At 35.5% G+C, this 13,776-nt stretch overlaps 1 protein-coding gene across 1 annotated transcript in view; it reads left to right on the plus strand.

Annotated features, from left to right (window-relative positions):
• Nucleotides 1-2,979: 2,979 nt before the first annotated feature.
• The window catches only part of itcha (itchy E3 ubiquitin protein ligase a), a 28,912-nt gene continuing 18,115 nt past the window's right edge, over nucleotides 2,980-13,776 (plus strand). The window contains exons 1-5 of the mRNA XM_062038094.1: nucleotides 2,980-3,131; nucleotides 8,024-8,077; nucleotides 8,173-8,314; nucleotides 10,724-10,848; nucleotides 13,541-13,672. Of these exons, the coding sequence (XP_061894078.1) occupies nucleotides 8,053-8,077; nucleotides 8,173-8,314; nucleotides 10,724-10,848; nucleotides 13,541-13,672 (424 nt within the window). The 5' untranslated portion in view covers nucleotides 2,980-3,131; nucleotides 8,024-8,052. The remainder of the gene's footprint in view (nucleotides 3,132-8,023; nucleotides 8,078-8,172; nucleotides 8,315-10,723; nucleotides 10,849-13,540; nucleotides 13,673-13,776) is intronic.

Consider the following 13,776-nt stretch of genomic DNA (forward strand, 5'->3'; position numbering starts at 1 on the left):
AAAATATAAACTAAGTAGTCACTTAAAAAATAAAATAAACAAAACACGATTAACTGATAAATTAAAAAAATTATAACATCTATAGTAAGAAACACTGTTAAAAGTATAACTGAACACTAATATTTTTGTAAAGCAACATGTTTTAAAGCTACCGGAGGTTGTGCAATTACACAATCGTAATATTATTACTATTGTTATTATCATTACCATTATTATTTTCCTACAGGAAAAGTCCCACGTCATATTGCTGGGAAAAAAGCAAAAAGATATCATGCAATGTGAAAACGATGCAATTTTGACACTAATTATTAACAATAATATTTTACAAAAAGTTTGGACACTCCTCATCCAAAATATTAAAAGCTCCCGAAATAAAAAATGAAATAAAAATATAAACTAAGTAGTCACTTAAAAAATAAAATAAACAAAACACTATTAACTGATTAGTTTGAAAAATAACAACATCTACAATAAGAAACACTGTTAAAAGTATAACTGAACACTAATATTTTCGTAAAGCAACATGTTTTAAAGCTACCAGAGGTTGTGCAATTACACAATCGTAATATTATTACTATTGTTATTATCATTACCATTATTATTTTCCTACAGGAAAAGGCCCACGCTATATTGCTGGGAAAAAACCTGTAAAAATGTAAGAAAAAAGAGCAAAACTATGTCATGCAATGTGAAAACGATGCAATTTTGATACTAATTATTAATGATAATATTTTACAAAAAGTTTGGACACCCCTGATCCAAAATATAAAAAGCTCTCGAAATAAAAAATGAAATATAAAATATGAACTAAGTAGTCACTTAAAAAATAGAATAAACAAAACACTATTAACTGATGAATTTGAAAAATTACAACATCTACAATAAGAAACACTGTTAAAAGTATAACTGAACACTAATATTTTCGTAGAGCAACATGTTTTAAAGCTACCAGAGGTTGTGCAATTACAAAATTGTAATATTATTACTATTGTTATTATCATTACCATTAATATTTTCCTACAGGAAAAGGCCTAAGCTATATTGCTGGGAAAAAACCCGTAAAAATAAAAATAAAAAGAACAAAAAGATGTCATGCAATGTGAAAACGATGCAATTTTGACAGTAATTATTAATGATAATATTTTACAAAAAGTTTGGACACCCTTGATCCAAAATATTAAAAGCTCTCGAAATAAAAAATGAAATAAAAATATAAACTAAGTCGTCACTTAAAAAATTTAATAAACAAAACACTATTAACTGATGAATTTGAAAAATTACAACATCTACAATAAGAAACACTGTTAAAAGTATAACTGAACACTAATATTTTCGTAAAGCAACATGTTTTATAGCTACCAGAGGTTGTGCAATTACACAATCGTAATATTATTACTATTGTTATTATCGTTACCATTATTAATTTCCTACAGGAAAAGGCCCACACTATATTGCTGGGAAAAAACCTGTAAAAATGTAAGAAAAAAGAGCAAAACAACGTTTTCACATGTAATGTGAAAACGATGCAATTTTGACACTAATTATTAATGATAATATTTTACAAAAAGTTTGGACACCCCTGATCCAAAATATTAAAAGCTCTCAAAATAAAATAAATACAAATATAAATTAAGTCGTCACTTAAAAAAATAAAATAAACAAAACACGATTAACTGATGAATTTGAAAAATTACAACATCTACAATAACAAACACTGTTAAAATTATAACAACACTAATATTTTCGTAAAGCAACATGTTTTAAAGCTACCAAAGAATGTGCAATTACACAATCGTAATATTATTACTATTGTTATTATCATTACTATTATTTTCCTACAGGAAAAGGCCCACTTTATATTGCTGCAAAAAATGTGTAAAAATTTAAGATAAAAAAGCAAAAAGATGTCATGCAATGTGAAAAAGATGCAATTTTGACACTAATTATTAATGATAATATTTTACAAAAAGTTTGGACACCCCTGATCCAAAATATTAAAAGCTCTCGCGATCCCGAACTGGACAAGCAGTAGAAAATGGATGGATGGATGGAAATAAAAAATGAAATAAAAATATAAACTAAGTAGTCACTTAAAAAATAAAATAAACAAAACACTGTTAACTGATGAATTTGAAAAATTATAACATCTACAATAAGAAACACTGTTAAAAGTATAACGGAACACTAATTATTTTCGTAAAGCAGCATTTTTAAAGCTACAAAATTACAATTACACAATCGTAATATTATTACTATTGTTATTATCATTACCATTATTATTTTCCTACAGGAAAAGTCCCACACTATACTGCTGGGAAAACCCCCGTAAAAATAAAAATAAAAAGAACAAAAAGATGTCATGCAATGTGAAAACGATGCAATTTTGACACTAATTATTAATTAAAATATTTTACAAAAAGTTTGGACACCCCTGATCCAAAATATTAAAAGCTCTCGTAATTAAAAAGTAGTCACTTAAAAAATAAAATAAAGAAAACATATATATATATATATATATATATATATATATATATATATATATATATATATATATATATATATATATATATATATATATATATATATATATATCAACAAATATTTTCGTAAAGCAACATGTTTTAAAGCTACCAAAGAATGTGCAATTACACAATCGTAATACTATTACTATTGTTATTATCGTTACCATTATTTTCCTACAGGAAAAAGGCCCATACTATATTGCTAGGGGAAAATCTAAGAAAATAGAGCAAAAAGATGTGAAAAATATGCAATTTTGACACTAATTATTAATGATAATATACTCACCTATAACCCAAAGTTGTGTCTTTAAATAATTACGTCTGTAGTTTTTCAAATAAAAACATCATAATCAGGGCCCTGCATACTTTGATTTGTTGAGGAAAAAGTTAGGACACCCCTTTCTATGCACTCTATGTGACGAACATGCGGCTCTTACTGTGAAAATCCTCCCACCGGAACAGCCTCCATGGTGGCCCTCGCTAGCTAGTATGTCGGGCCAGCTTGGCTATGATGTCAGGCGGTGTTATTAATTATTACGTGACAACAACGTCGCCACAGCGTTAGGAGGAAAGCAGCCGCTGTGTCCTTTTATCGTCAGTCAATGTCAGGTACAGTCCTGCGGTGACTTTTCCTTTGACGGTGGAAGCTGCGACGTACGCGGGGAGCCGGTTGACGTTAGCATTCATGTTGCGTTCAAAGGTTCGCTAAAGGCAACAGTTTGTCGGTAGCGCAGTGTATTAATCAAGTTGCGTTCACGGGTTCGCTAATAGCAACAGTATTGTCACAAGTGCAGTGTATTTAGGTTAAAATTGACCCAGTATGTAGTGTTGGATCGGTGTAGCTTAATAAATAAATACATTACTTAATAGATTATTATAGAAACATGTAGTTACCATATTGGTTACGTTTAGGAATATATAAACAATAAGGGAAGACCAAATAAACACATTCCCTGAAAACTGCTGTTTAAATAGAATCTGTAGGCCAGATTAGAATTTCCACCCAGGTTGGGATTTTCTCTGTTGTAGAGGCTACCTTCTTGAAATAGCCCAAGATTAACTACCTACTTACGTAACCTAGAAAAAAAACCTCCTATGAGGACAATGTGGAAAAAAAAGGTCAATGTATTTGGAACACCTGCCCGCTGAAATCCCATAGAAAATGTAATGGAACCCCTTCACAAAAATAAAATAAACAAAACAACACTATTAACTGGTGAATTTGAAAGATTACTACACCTGATTGATTGATTGATTCTTTTATTAGTAGATTGCACAGTACAGTACATATACTATATATATTATATATATATATCATCATCATAATACAGTCATCACACAAGATAATCATCAGAGTATATACTTTGAATTATTTACAATCCGGGGTGTGGGATGTGGAGGGGTGGGGGTTAGGTTTGGTTGATATCAACACTTCAGTCATCAACAATTGCATCATCAGAGAAATGGACATTGAAACAGTGTAGGACTGACTTGGTCGGATATGTACAGCAATTGTACATACCTACAATAAGAAACACTGTTAAAAGTATAACTGAACACTAATATTTAAGTAAAGCAGCATTTTTAAAGCCACCGGGGGTTGTGCAATTACACAATCGTAATATTATTATTATTATTTTTTTGTCCTGTCCAGCTTCTCAGGCAAATCATATAGTTGATGTGGATGCCCATATCGGCTGTACACATTTACTTTACAAAAGAGAAGTGTGGGATACTTCTCTTGTTGCCTTATTTTTATTTGACTTTATTAAAATGTATTTATATTATCATTTGGTGCAGCCGGGCCGGAGCAGGAGGGCATAGAAAGAGAAAAAAAGGAAGACAGAGGGGGAAATTTCGGGGATAAGACAGAGAGACAAAAACAACAACAGCAAACACAACAATGGCAATAACAACAACAATAGAACAACATCAGCAAATAGGATATGTGCAAATATGATGGTAAAAGTGATAGCAAAGAAGCAGTTAGTGAAATAAATAATAATACAGAAATGACAATGAATATTATTACACTACAAATGGAGCAATACAAATACCAATAGAAATAGCGCTATTGATAATGAATAATACCAATAATTGTTGTTCAAATGCAACAATACATATACGTAATGATAACTAGAGATACAAAAGAAAGCAGAAAAATGGAGGGGAAGAAAGAGAAGCCAGCTATATTAACCTTGTAGATTGTTATAGGAACAATAGGTTAAGCTTTGTCAGTGTGCCATGTGTTACCCAGTTTACCCTAGGGTAACAACGTTAATCGTAATGTTATTACTATTGTTATTATCATTACCATTATTATTTTCCTACAGGAAAATTCGTAAAAATATAAGAAAAAAGATGTAATGCAATGTGAAAAAGATGCAATTTTGACACTAATTATTAATGATAATATACTTGCCTACAACGCAAAGCTTACACAAAGTTTTGTCTTTAAATAAATACGTCTGTATTGATGCATATGCAAAAGTGCAATACATTTTACTATACAGTTGTCTATTTATTTATATCTGCACCTTATTGCTCTTTTATCCTGCACTACAACGAGCTAATGCAACGAAATTTTGTTCTTATCTGTACTGTAAAGTTCAAATTTGAATGACAATAAAAGGAAGTCTAAGTTTTAAGTCTGAAGAGAGACCGTTTGGTTGAATAAACAGGCACCAACTTCCAATGGGTGCCCAAGGGTTTGAAAATTGTTTATGCATTGGTGTTGACACAAAACAGCAATTGGCTTGCCAAATAGCGAGTCCATTAGCTCTGTTGCTTTGTGTTCTATGGGGGTTGTAGTCACTAATCACTTTTGTTATTTTTAAAAAGTGGTACCGGCCGTTTTATGCTCATGGACCGGCGGTTTAGTGTTATATAATGCTATTGCTGAACATAAAAAAAGCCAAACATCAAACGTAATCACTGTGCACATTAAATCAATATTGGCTTACTATACCTGGAGTTTGTTTTCTGGAAAGAAGATAATAGTGTGGTTTGATGTGCATTAGTGACACGCATATTTTTACCGTCCCTTTTACTTGTTTACTTGTTTTGGTCATGGCCAGTAAAACTGAAAATACAAAACAAAATAAACACTCCTACACAAGTAATTTAATTTGAATGGCACACGTGTATACAGTACAATGCCATTGTGAATACAGTGGTAGTTTTTTTGTTATTAATGGGTTCCAAAAAGTCAGCTGAAAACCGTCCATCCATCCACCCATGTTCTACTGCTTGTCCCTCTTTGGGTCGCGGGGTGGCTGGAGCCTATCCCAGCTGCACTCGGGCGGAAGGCAGAGTACAACCTGGGCAAGGCAGGGCCAACACACGAATCGTACAAAAAATTATGCCATTTTTCCCAAAATAAATAATGTATATCCAATTAATCTCTTCCAGACGCCCAAAAATATAACCACAAAACACATTTTACACGGAATAATTATAGTTTTAAATGCATAAAACAATGTAAAATGCATACAGTGCATCTGGAACGTACTCACAGCGCTTCACATTTTATGTTAAAGCCTTATTCCAAAATGGAATACATTCATTTTTGTCCTCAAAATTCTACACACGATACCCCATAATGGCAATGTGAAAACGTTTTTTTTCCTTAAAAATGTTTGCAAATGTATTAAAGCTGGAAAAAAAAAAATCACATGTACATAAGAATTCGCAGCCTTTGCCATGAAGCTAAAATGTGAGCTCATTTGCATCCTGTTTCTACTAATCATCTTTGAGATGCCCGCGTCCCGGTTGAAGATGGAGGGATGGATGGATCTTTGAGATGTTCCAACAGTTTAATTGGAGTCCACCTGTGGCAAATTAAGTTAGTTGGACATGATTTGGAAAGGCACACACCTGTCTACAGTATAAACAAGGTCCCACACTTGACAGTGCATGGCAGAGCACAAACCAAGCATGAAGTCGAAGGAATGGTCTGCAGACCTCTGAGACAGTATTGTCTCGAGGCACAAATCTGGGGAAGCGTACAGAAGAAGAAGAAGAAGCCCCAATGAGCACGGTAGCCTCCGTAAATGGAAGACGTTTGGAAAAACTAGGACTCTTCCTACAGCTGACCGGCTGTCCAAACTGAGCCATCGCGGAAGAAGGGAGGTGACCAAGAACCCGATAGTCACTTTGCCAGAGCTACAGTATTCCTCTGTGGAGAGAGGATAGCTTTCCAGAAGGACAACCATTTACCTCTGCAGCAATCGTGTATGGTATAGTGGCCAGACAAAAGCCATTCCTTTGTAAAGTTTGGCAAAATACCCCTTAAAGAATCTCAGACCATGAGAAAAAAAAATATCTGGTGTGATGAGACAAAGATTAAACTCTTTGGCATGAATGCCAGGAGTCATGTTTGGAGGAAACCAGGCACGGCATGGTGTGGCAGCATCATGCTGCGGGGATGTTTTCCAGCGGCAGGAACTGGGAGACTAGTCGGGATAGAGAGTAAGATGAATGCAGCAATGTACAGAGAACTTATTGGAGGAAAACCTGCTCCAGAGCACACCTGAAATCAGACTGGTGCGACGGTTCATCTTTCAGCAGGACAACGACCCTAAGCACACAGCCAATATATCAAAGGAATGGCTTCAGGACAACTCTGTAAATGTCTTGAGTGGCCGTAGCCCAGACTATGAACTTCTCGGGAGAGATCTGAAAATGTGCTTCCCATCCAACCTGATGGAGCTTGAAAGGTGATGCAAAGAGGGAATGGGCGAATCTGCCTAAATATAGGTGTGGCAAACTTGTGGCATCGTATTAAAAAAAACCTGAGGTTGTACTTACTCAGTGGCCTAGTGGTTAGAGTGTCCGCCCTGAGATCGGTAGGTTGTGAGTTCAAACCCCGGCCGAGTCATACCAAAGACTATCAAAAATGGGACCCATTACCTCCCTGCTTGGCATTTAGCATCAAGGGTTGGAATTGGGGGTTAAATCACCAAAAATGTTTCCGGGCGCGGCCACCGCTGCTGCCCACTGCTCCCCTCACCTCCCAGGGGGTGATCAAGGGTGATGGGTCAAATGCAGAGAATAATTTCGCCACACCTAGTGTGTGTGTGACAATCATTGGTACTTTAACTTTAACTTAACTTGCTGCCAAAGGTGCATCAACAAAGTATTGAACAAAGGCGGGATTTGTTTCTTTGTTTTTTTTTACATTTGCAAAAAATATATAAAAAAAACCCTTTCACCTTATTTATTGTGTGTAGAATTTTGAGGGCAAAAATAAATGTATTCCATTTTGGAAAAAGGCTGTAACATAGCATGTGGAAAAAGGTAAGCGCCATGAATACTTTTCGGCTGCGCTGTATACATGACGAATTAAATGGATAAATGAACATTAAACATTACTTTTACCTTTTTATCACACACAACACACACATTATTTTCTGTGTTAACATGCCTGTAATAGACATATTGTAGTTTTCATAATTTAGATTAAATTGTGCTTCTTTTGTTTCCCCAATTGTTTTAACTAGGTGGTTCTTGGCAGTGTTATGGATGAACCATGAAGGCCCAATTACAAGTCACAGGTAAAATCACATAGTACATAATTGCTATTTACCAAACTGTTATTTTAACGTGGTGTTTTGCTAATATGTTTTGTTTATATGTGTATCTCCTCCAGTGCTTTCAGCCAAGCTGAAGGAAAACAAAAAGAACTGGTTCGGCCCCAGTCCATATGTGGAAGTAGCCGTGGATGGCCAGTCAAAGCGGACCGAGAAGTGCAACAACACACACAGTCCAAAATGGAAGCAGGCGCTCACCGTGTAAGTACACATGTTCAACCTGATTGCTGCCTTTTTGGTGCACTCGAATCTCTAGAGGTGGGAAAAATAATCGACTCTCCGATGCATCGTGATTAGAATGTGGGCGATTCATGAATAAATGTCCAAACATCAATTGATGATTATAATGCAACGTGGGCGTGATGGGCACTGTGGAAATCAGGGGTGAGCCTCCATTCCTTGGAATGTTACAATATGAGATAGACGACACACGTCTTTGAGCTGCGAGTTTATGTCGACCGGGGCCACATTTTCTGAACATTCTGTTGTTTTAGAAGGCACAACAATTAAATCAAGGATGTCTGCTCCCCAAGTAGGGACTTTTTATTTATTTGTTCATTTAGAAGGCTACTACGGTTTTCATGCTTTTTGCAAAATTACGCAATACCGCATACGTCAGTAGCCAAAGAATGAGTTTTATAGCTATATTATTAAAACATTTTTAAATGAGATGTAATACATTTAGAATATATAATAAATGATAAATGGGTTATACTTGTATAGCGCTTTTCTACCTTCAAGGTACTCAAAGCGCTTTGACACTATTTCCACATTCACCCATTCACACACACATTCACACACTGATGGCGGGAGCTGCCATGCAAGGCGCTAACCAGCACTCATCAGGAGCAAGGGTGAAGTGTCTTGCCCAAGGACACAACGGACGTGACTATGATGGTAGAAGGTGGGGATTGAACCCCAGTAACCAGCAACTCTCCGATTGCTGGCACGGCCACTCTACCAACTTCGCCACGCCGTCATTATATATATGATCTATTAACAATGTACAATATTTTAATAACAAAATACAATTTGATAATTATATACAGTACAGGCCAAACGTTTAGACACACCTTCTCATTTCAATGCGTTTTCTTTATTTTCATGACTATTTACATTGTGGATTGTCACTGAAGGCATCAAAACTATGACACCTGTGAAGTGAAAAGCATTTCAGGTGACTACCTCTTGAAGCTCATCGAGAGAATGCCAAGAGTGTGCAAAGCAGTAATCAGAGCAAAGGGTGGCTATTTTGAAGAAACTAGAATATAAAACATGTTTTCGGTTATTTCACCTTTTTATGTTAAGTACATAACTCCACGTCTTCATTCATAGTTTTGATGCCTTCAGTGACCATCTACAATGTGAATAGTCATGAAAATAAAGAAAACACATTGAATGAGAAGGTGTGCCCAAACTTTTGGTCTGTATGTATAATGATTAATTTATAATCGAATTGTAGCCCCTGAATCGTAGTTAAATGGTGAGATACCCACAGATTCCCACCTTTACTAATCTCTGTAAAAGACTGGATATGTACAGTTTTTAAATTTCATTGGATGACTTTATTTGCATTAATATTAGAGCTGTCCTGATCCCAATCATTGGATCAGATCAGGGCATAACAGTTTCCTTTTTTAACTGATTGGTGATCAGTTGCCGAGCCCAGCCGATCTTTACCACAGCTGTGTGCTAGTGTGTACCTAGCTAAAGATTGTACTCTTGTGAAAGATTCCTTCAAAAGGGATGCACGCTCAGGCAGACACAATTACATTTACGCATTCCTTTAGTTGCATGAATTCCAGGAGGGTGCATGTCTTGCTAGAACACCGGCTCGAATTTGCGAGCCAACTGCAAGTCTATCCACAGTGCAAATCCACTTCTAAGATACTAATCCTCACCACAAGGGCAGAGAAACTAAACTCAGTTTCTTTACAAGTGTCTTTATCACTGGAGGAATAGAGGAAAATGAATGGCTTAGAATGTTATACTCAAGACAAGACAAGAAGCTAACCGCTAAAGGTTCAATGTAAAGTAGGGGTGATCGACATAAATGTCGATACTTATGGTAGTATCAGTATATAAACGATACTAAAGTGATTAGATAAATATTTTTTATTTTTCTTGTTTTAATTATAAAAAAAAAAAAAGTTGTTCTTGTTTGCAAACTCAGGGAATAAGTGCCCGGATACAGGAAGGCTTTGAGGGCATTCAAATTGGAGACAATATCTCTGTTTGCTTTTGTTTATTTACTGTGCACTAATCACTTTATTTGGTTAAAACAATTGTATGTAGCATTTAATGCCACACATTTGTTTTTTACATAATCTGATTTACAACAATACTAGCAAATTCTAAATGTAATAAGATTTGCTTTATAAATATGTCTTTACTTTGGTTAATTGCTATACAACATTTTCAGTTCTATAATCTATTGTCAAAGTATCGAATGGAATCTGGGCTGGAAAATTGGAAAAATGGTAATCGGGACATCCCTTAATATACATTTGTTTGCCATTAACAATATTTGGTCGATCCAATACGACAAACAATCTGTCTTTATAAAGCTAATGATGCTATAGTCTGATTGACACGTTTCTTTGCCCACAGGATCGTGACTCCTCTCAGCAAGCTGATATTCCGTGTTTGGAGCTACCAGACGCTGAAGGCAGACATCCTGTTAGGAATGGCCACTCTGGAGATCCAGGAGACGCTGAAGGCTAACGACTTGAAATGTTAGTGTCATGCTCTATTATTACACCGTATCTGTTTCTCTGTGTTTGAGGGAATATTCCACGTGTCACACATTCCCACAGAGGTGAAAGGAACACGCTTAGACTTAAGTTTTGTGTCATCCCACTGGCTGGCACTTTCTCACCACTGTGTCTATCAGCAGCTTATCCTTTGCTCTTTGCCATATGTGACGGCGCACACTTTTTATGTAAGAGTCCTCTGTTAGTTAAGGCAGTGTTTTATTATGCTGATATAATTACCCTGAGATAACTCATCCAGTAAATGTGTCTACACATGTCTTTGTTTTTTGTTGTTGTGGGACATTTTGTCAACACAAGATAGAAAGAAGGAATACAACTGTTTAGAGACAAATATAAAGTATTTTTGTGTATTCCAATCTGCACAAAAAGACAATTGGCAGAATACAGAGCAATGGGATCCATACCGCAAGAGTTGGACATGGACACGTCATACAAAAACGGAAAAAGAGCCAGGTGCAAGCAAAAATGTTTTTCCAGAGTTTAAAGTCATGAGTTAATAAAGATCTATCCGCATCCTGCGTAGGAGTACTTTCAAAGAGAGGAACAGACAGTCTCTGTTCTTGAACATCCAGCTAGAAAAGTCAAGCTAACCATTACTTCTTTATTATGGGTTCATAGCAAGGTGAACGCTAAATGCCATACAAGTACTATATGTATATACAGGTAAAAGCCAGTAAATTAGAATATTTTGAAAAACTTTATTTATTTCAGTAATTGCATTCAAAAGGTGTAACTTGTACATTATATTTATTCATTGCACACAGACTGATGCATCCAAATGTTTATTTCATTTAATTTTGATGATTTGAAGTGGCAACAAATGAAAATCCAAAATTCCGTGTGTCACAAAATTAGAATATTACTTAAGGCTAATACAAAAAAGGGATTTTTAGAAATGTTGGCCAACTGAAAAGTATGAAAATGAAAAATATGAGCATGTACAATACTCAATACTTGGTTGGAGCTCCTTTTGCCTCATCGACTCCATGCCACGCCGCATTAACGCAGTAATTGAGGCAAAAAATTAAATGAAATAAACATTTGGATGCATCAGTCTGTGTGCAATGAATAAATATAATGTACAAGTTACACCTTTTGAATGCAATTACTGAAATAAATCAAGTTTTTTAAAATATTCTAATTTACTGGCTTTTACCTGTATGTTTGTGTGAAGGTGTGTGTACGTATATACAGTATAAACTGTATGTTTGTATTTTTCGGATTATGAATCGCAGTTTTTTTCATTGTTTGACTGTTTGATAGTGCGACTTATGTGTGAAATTATTAACACATTACCGTAAAATATCAAATAATTGTATTTATCTCATTCACGTAAGAGACTAGACGTACCGATAGAAGAGGAAGCGGCGCATTGTTTACCTTTGGAGTTGGCAGAGTTGTTTAGAAGCGACACCGAGGAAGAAGATTTCATGGGATTTAGCGATTAGGAGTGACAGATTGTTTGGTAAACGTATAGCATGTTCTATATGTTATAGTTATTTGAATGACTCTTACCTTAATATGTTACGTTAACATACCAGGCACGTTCTCAGTTGGTTATTTATGCATCATATAACGTACACTTATTCAGCCTGTTGTTCACTATTCTTTATTTATTTTAAATTGCCTTTCAAATGTCTATTCTTGGTGTTGGATTTTATCAAATAAATTTCCCCAAAAATGCGACTTATACTCTAGTGCGACTTATATATGTTTTTTCCTTCTTTATTATGCATATTCGGCCTGTGCGATTTATACTCCGGAGCGATTTATAATCAGAAAAAAATGGTATACCAATTTTTCCGGATTATAAAGCGCACCATAAGATACACCTACTAAATTTTAGAAGAAAACAATATTTTTGTATATATTACCTGCACCAGACTCTAAGCCGCAAATATGTACGTTGCGAAATGAATTATTTACATAGAAACATTCTGTAATTGTTTTACATACCTTAATTGTTTCCAAACGGTGCCTGTAAAACCGCAGTAAAAAGGCAGATCAAACAAAATTGAAGTCTTCGCCATGGACCCACCAGCTGCAGAAGCTGGCTATCCAATCAGCTAAACAGACCGAATAACTCCACGGTGACGTCTTGGTGAGTTTACTGAGGAATTTGTGAAACTTATCCAATACAAACAGAATGCCATCATAAATTAATAATACTAACACAGACAGCGCCGTTACATTACGATAGCACCTTTTTGACCCTCGGGCCCTTCTGTAGCGTGGGGGAAATGTAATGGCGTCAGTTGCTGTTGAGCCACAAACTCGAAATAGCGAGCAGACGTCATGTCCGCATGCGGGTCAGACTGCATTCACATTAGAAATAGCTTTTTTTTTTGTAATGTCAGGATTTCCTCAAGATTGCCAAAACAACTGTTTATTTTATTTCTCTAGATTGTCATTAGGATTCTTTGCATTGTTTTTGTAACTTTCCATTAAAATCGTAGACCAGTTAATTTATTTTCCAGTGGATGAACAGTGTGGGGAAAAAATGATTAACTTCCCACTGTCAATTTTTTTTAACTAAGTTTTCCACAAGTAAATATGGAATTATATCGAATTAAAATAAAAAATATAATGTTATATAACAAATAAATGAATGCACGTGTTTTAATTCCGTGTGATGCTTCTGTGTTGTCCTTAGTGTCCGAGGTGGTACAGACGCTGCAGCTGTGCTCCGACAGAGACTCCCGGGACGTCGTCGGTGACCTGTCAGTCTGTCTAGATGGCATGCAGGTCGACCCCGAAGCCTTTGCCTCGGCAGAGAGAGACCATGGTGAGATCATGATACCATAATTGGAATTTAATGACGTGTATTTGCAGTTTAACTAAAAAATATCTACATATTATTATTCACGACAGCAGCATGAAGTAGCTCGG

This window comes from Entelurus aequoreus, linkage group LG26, assembly GCF_033978785.1.
Source record: "Entelurus aequoreus isolate RoL-2023_Sb linkage group LG26, RoL_Eaeq_v1.1, whole genome shotgun sequence".
NCBI lineage: Eukaryota > Metazoa > Chordata > Actinopteri > Syngnathiformes > Syngnathidae > Entelurus > Entelurus aequoreus.